Below are 5,915 nucleotides of genomic sequence, written 5' to 3'. Positions count from 1 at the left end.
TCTTTAAAATATGGTCCACATAGTTTTCCTTAATTAATTAATTTCCGTGTTTTAAAGCGAGTGTCTTTCCACGGACATGGCTTTGGTGTGACGTTCTTCAACACTCATTTCTGAAACGGCGACACTGTATGTGAGACAGTTTCAATCCCAGAATGTTTACATGGAGTCTTTTGCAGTAAGAAATACTAAATATTTTATTGCTGATTATTGCTTGAATATTAATTAACTTTTGTGCACCCCATCTGTAAATGTTTTGTACACAGATTGTAAGACAAATCAATTAATGTAAGTTCTAAAAATGTCTTTGTCCTGTATCTTATAAAGGCTTATAAATATGTTTTTGTATTAAAAAAATGCTGTAGAATCGCTTACATTTATTTGTAGATTATTTTATTTAAGTCCAACAAAATGAGCCAAAGGACTTTCCCATTATAGGAAAGGTTTACATTTTTTGCCAATTAATCATTTTAGGAGTTACTGGTCACTGTAATTATTTCTGTAGTCCTGTAAATTAAATGTGAACCTCTCATTTAAGTCCAACCCAGCCAATAAGACTGAACACCCATTCATCACTCATTGCTTCATTTCCTCACATTTTAAATAATTGATCACAGATTGGAAGAAGGGACTCTCCCTCAGATAAAGAGACAAAGCTTTAAACAAAAGCTATCAGAGGAGAGAAACAGACTGAGTGCAGCCCTGTTACATCACCATGGGGGAGGAGGTTTTTCACCCCGTCTTTAACTTTGAGTGAAGTTTTCTATGGTTTCTCCTGGTTCTGGGAAGCCATTTTCACGACTGTCAAACAACCACCTGAACGTTTTTATTTTTTTACGTGGAGGACATTTGTCAGCTTGTTTAAAACACCAGACCAACCATCAACTGTGCGGCCAGTGCCCCGTGGAGGCAGCGGTGTTCATTACAGCCACAATATAAAAGTGATGGACACACACAGCAATATACTGAAAATAATTCCAAATCAAAAGTCCACTTATGAGCTCTTTTCAGAGCATTCAATCACTTCTCATACGCTACGAATAAACAATGAAGATAACATCAGCTTTCTGCAAACACCAAACCAATATCATTAACAGCATTAATCGGGAAGAGGTCAAAGGCCATGGCCCCGGAGTCAGTTGATGGCCTGAGAGAAATCATACCCGATGTCAGAGACCATCTTTGAAGAGAGACAGGGCTTACCATATACAGCTCCACACGCCATCTCCATTCAGATGCAACTGAAAGCTCAGAATAAAGCTAGTAGGTGGACAGTTGAGTTGAGATTATTCTGCCACATATAATTGTTTTGTCATTTTTAGAGCCTTAGTAGTGGTGGAGTAAGAAATGTTTATCCTGACAGTGGCACTAGAGGAAAGGTAATGGGGTCTAATCTAAAGGGGTCATTCAAATCTTGACAGGAGGACCAATATGTTGGATGGATGGACACATTGTGCGGTTGTTTGAAAGTCCTGAAAAAGCTTTGGGTAAATATTTACAACATACAGTGTAAAATAAATTATTATAGCACAGAAAAAAAAGCAACCAGTTAATATCTTCTTTTGCTCATGGAAAGTGAATAAGCTTATTTAAGGAAAACGTTCCTTTGCTGTTGCAGGTTATGAAAAGTTCCTCTGACTCTCTTCGATAAAAGTTTCAGTGACAATAAAAGTTCTGCTCAGATGCCTTAAAATCCTAAAAGTTCTCATCAGACTCAGTGACAGCAGGAAGGTTGACCCAAACAAAACCGACAGACTGAGCGTTCACACCAGGCAACAGTTAGGACGAAAGGCCTTTTTCACTGTAAAACCAGGAAGTAGCCCAGTCCAGAGTGCAGAGTGAGTCTGTAACACGCCGGCAGTGAAGACGACAACAGGTACAGGCAGGAGTGTGGACATCAGATGTAAGGAGGAGGAGTTCATTTACTTGTACTTCAGTTCAAACTCTGGTTCCGAACATACAGCAGGAGGTCAACAATGAGTAACAAACCGTCCTGAATTTATCATTTGATGTGACTTTCTGTTAAGGCTTATTGGGGTTTTGCTGAGTTTTACCAAAATGAGCAGGCCTGTTAAAACTGTTAAAATGTTCATCTTGCCATAAATCTGAAAGAGAATATTGAGCTTTTTTAGGCTCCCATTGCTGCGGGACAGTTAAAACTATGTTTCCATTAAAGGATAATTCCACTTTATTTTAACTTGGTAGTTGAATTCCCCATTTTTATTAACCTTGGAATTCTTTTTAACTTTCTCTTGTTAACTTAGAAAACCCTCCAAAATGTTTTCTTGGCAGGTGAAACACTTCAGGGGTGGTGAGGTTGTGCTGGGACAGTTTAGACCTTGGTATTCCTTTAATCCTGGCCATGACTTCAGTAGGAACAAATGGGTTGAGACACAAAGCTGCTGTATGTTAGGAACGAGTCGAACATGAGTGCAGGGACGTCTGAAAGAGGGCACCTGTGGCGCCACAGTCCAGTGCTGACATGAAGACATCTGCAGTCGTATTCGTTCATGATGGAGGATGTCTGCAGAGTTTTCTGACATCAGATTTGTGCTGGTTAGTTCCTCCAGCAGGAAGAAGAAGAGCTTCTGTGTTCAGGGAAAATTTGTTGAGGCAGAACCAACCCCCTCCAAACTCTGAGGACCCGACCTGAGCGGGGCTCTGAGTCCAGCCTTTCTTGTAAACCTTTGGGTCTGGTCTCAACAAAAGGCTGCATCAAAATGCAGCAAATTTCTGGCACCAGTGTGTCTTCTTAACCAGGAGCAGGTTTGAGTATTATTGAGACCTTTTAGATTCTGGTTCCTCATGAATCCTGGTTCTGATTATTGTTATTTCAATCAAACAAAAATATATTAAAACCAAACTCAACATTTATTTTCAGTAGATTCAGGCTGCCACAAAGAATCATTTGTCATGAATGTCGAGGTACTTTAGGGTTCTTTTTGGTAAGAAGATCAAGGAAAGAAAGTTATTTTTCCTCAAGTTGAATGTTTTGAATCAGCTAAATCTGGAGCATCAAAATGACAAATGGGGACGACAAAAAAGCTGCATACTGATTTTTTTGGACCACTTATTGCTTTCTTCAAATTGTGGGTTGATTCTGTACATTTTCCAGGATTTTTCCATCACCAGATATCTATGACTGCATTTTAAAAATCCCAGTTTTTCCAGGATTTGTGGGAACCTTTCAGTCTCTCTCCTGTTCACCTTCGGGTCTGTGGATTATTTAAAGCAGCGAGTCCATTTCTGGTTCGGATAACATCATCAAAGCTTTCTGTCAGGTCAGCTGTGAATTTTCGGACCCGAGAAGGAGAAGAAATCGTCTGATCCAGACAAAAGGACGAGGAGGTTCTGTCCTCTCATGTCTTCTTTCGAAGCCTCAGTCAGGTGAGAAGGTTGCAGGTTTGAATCCCTGCAGCCATGATGGCGAAGCTGATGTCTCTACTGGACTCTTCTGCCTCTGTGGCTCCAACAAACTGGAGGTCAGAGGTCAAAGGTCGCCAGTTCGACTCCACACAGCCAACACTGCCATCATCAGTAAGGTGTGAAGAGAATCGATCCTTGGCTCGTTCTGATTGGTCCAGGAGCCGGACGCAGGAAGGAGGCTGTGAAGAGGGACGAGGTGTTTGGAGGGCGATGGTGGAGAGAGATGGCAGGGGTGAGGGGAGAGGAGGTGGTAGTGAGGAGGGGGGTAGAGGCAAGAGAGGAGGGAGGGAGTGAGATGGTGGAGGTGAGGGAGGACGGCGGAGGAGCAAAGGGTGTGGAGAGGAAGGAGGGAGAGAGGGAGGGCTTCACCAACTCCTTCTGAGGAGAAGAGGAGAGGAGAGGAGAGGAGAGGAGAGGAGAAGATGTATAAACACAAAAGTAAATAAATGTATTAATTAATTAATTCAGGAACAAATAATCATTCATTGTGATATGAGTTTTCTAATTTGAGAGAGAGAGGTAGAGAGATACTTACAGTGAGTGAGCTGCGCTGCGGTTTGTTATAAGGGCTGTATTTGGGTTTGCTGGGTTTTCCTGCCACTCTGTCCTTGTGCCTCCTGCTGGAGATGTGCTGCAACAACAACAACAAACACACAAAACACACTGTCACACTGGTAACAAAACTGAGGAGAGAGAAGCCTGTGAGAGAGAAACAGACTGATGTTGACATAACAGCAGCAAATATATCAGCAGGCCACCGTCTGAGGAGAATCTGTGTTTCTCCTGTATTTATTTTTTATTAGATCTCTATTCCTTTGTGGTTCTTACCATTATCTATATTTAAAGATGCAAAAATTACAGTTTGACTTTATACCTGTCAGTGAAAAAGATTTGTAAGACCCTGAAATTTCAATTTACTTCTAAATTCACTAAAGAGTAAACTATTGCGCGTCTGTTATAAAGACAATATTGAATAAGGGGTGATCAGATTCATATCTCATATATAGACATTTTGACTGGGAAAAAGTGTCCCATTAAGTTATGACAGTGGGACAGTGAGTCTGATTTCTTAAATAAAATATTTAAAGCGCAAGTGGAAATCATTTTAAATAATGTAAAGAATAAATACAATTAGAGGTTGCTGAGTAGTCAGTCACTGATTAAAAGCAAACACAGTAAAAAAACAGGAATTAAAAGCTGCATTTTAAGATTAAGTTTGATTTAGGAGATTGTTTGTAGATCCGAACAGGAACAGTCAAAGGGTCTATATAAAGTAATGTTAAAGTAATGTTTCTACCTGTTTGAGTTGGATCTCAGAATTGACATGGACATCACAGATCTGGCAGTGAAAGGTTTTATTCTGCAGGCCGGAGCCCTTCACTCCGGAGGTGCTGCCGTTCTTCAGCTTGGCTCCGGGTCGAGGGTAGGCCTTGATCGGCCCCGCGCCGCTCCGAGCCTCCAGCATTGTCTTGTGCTTTGAACCTGCAAACAGAGAGGCACAGAAACCAACTACTATGAAACCAGAGACACAATGATAGATCAATCTGTCAGTGTTTCATAGTGTTGCAGCTATAAAGCAGATTGACGCTGTTTCCTTTACATTTCACCCCAGACACAAACCTTTATACTTTTACACGATTTTTGCTGCTCATTTTTAAAATCATCCATAAGTTTAAAGACTGATCTCCACTAGTTCAGCTTACTTCTACAAGAATCAACCAGCAGACACTTCAAACTTGGTGCAAACCAAACACTTGTGTGGTAATCATCATGTGGTAACACACGTGAAGACACTGTGTTAAAAGCTCTCGCTGCGGGCGCCCGGTTAGCTCCGTGGGTAGAGCTGGCAACCCATGTACCGAGGCTGAGTCCTTGCTGCAGCGGCACAGGGTTCAAATCCGACCTACGGCCCTTTGCTGGCTGCGTGTCATGCCCTCTCTCTAACCCCCTTTGCTGTCTATCTTCGGCACTCCCTGGAGGATTAAAGAACTCTCCCAAATCTGAGATATGACAGTTTTCTGCTGTTTGTACCATGTTGTACCTTTTAAATGCAAGAACTGACCAGACTGACATCATCAACCTGATAATGAGAGAGTTTGATTATCTTCTAGGTTTGTTTTTGGATGTTAAAGCACCATAAAGGAGCAGTCAAGGTTGACAACAAAAATGAGGTGACTTAACTTTACCTTGATGCGGCCAACTCCTTAAATTTGCATCACAGCAGCGGATGAAAATGTGCAATAATGTTCAGTTTCTTTTGCAGATTAAAGATAAATAAAATAAAAAATAAAAAACCCTCTACAGGTATAAATCAAACATATGAAAGAAATAATGGTCCAGAAGTCTTTAAATGCAGCATCTCCTCACCTGCATTATGAGCCTCCAGCTGAGACAGAGAATTGACGGCGACTTTACACAGAGAGCAGTACAGCAGCTTCTTTGCCTTCTCCTCCTCAGACTCCGCTGAGAGAGGAGCATCCTGGGAGGAGGCC

The 5,915-nt window shown here is 41.4% G+C and overlaps 1 protein-coding gene across 1 annotated transcript in view; it reads right to left on the bottom strand.

Moving 5' to 3' along the window:
* Positions 1-385: 385 nt before the first annotated feature.
* The window catches only part of znf385b (zinc finger protein 385B), a 17,113-nt gene continuing 11,583 nt past the window's right edge, over positions 386-5,915 (bottom strand). The window contains exons 4-7 of the mRNA XM_035677169.1: positions 5,791-5,914; positions 4,721-4,905; positions 3,959-4,054; positions 386-3,801 (exon numbers count right to left, since the gene is read on the bottom strand). Coding sequence (XP_035533062.1) covers positions 3,532-3,801; positions 3,959-4,054; positions 4,721-4,905; positions 5,791-5,914 — 675 coding nt within the window. The 3' untranslated portion in view covers positions 386-3,531. The remainder of the gene's footprint in view (positions 3,802-3,958; positions 4,055-4,720; positions 4,906-5,790; position 5,915) is intronic.

This window comes from Morone saxatilis, unplaced genomic scaffold (genome assembly GCF_004916995.1).
Source record: "Morone saxatilis isolate NCDOM2014 unplaced genomic scaffold, NCSU_SB_2.0 Contig5, whole genome shotgun sequence".
NCBI lineage: Eukaryota > Metazoa > Chordata > Actinopteri > Moronidae > Morone > Morone saxatilis.
This window is presented reverse-complemented; position numbering and strand designations above follow the sequence as displayed.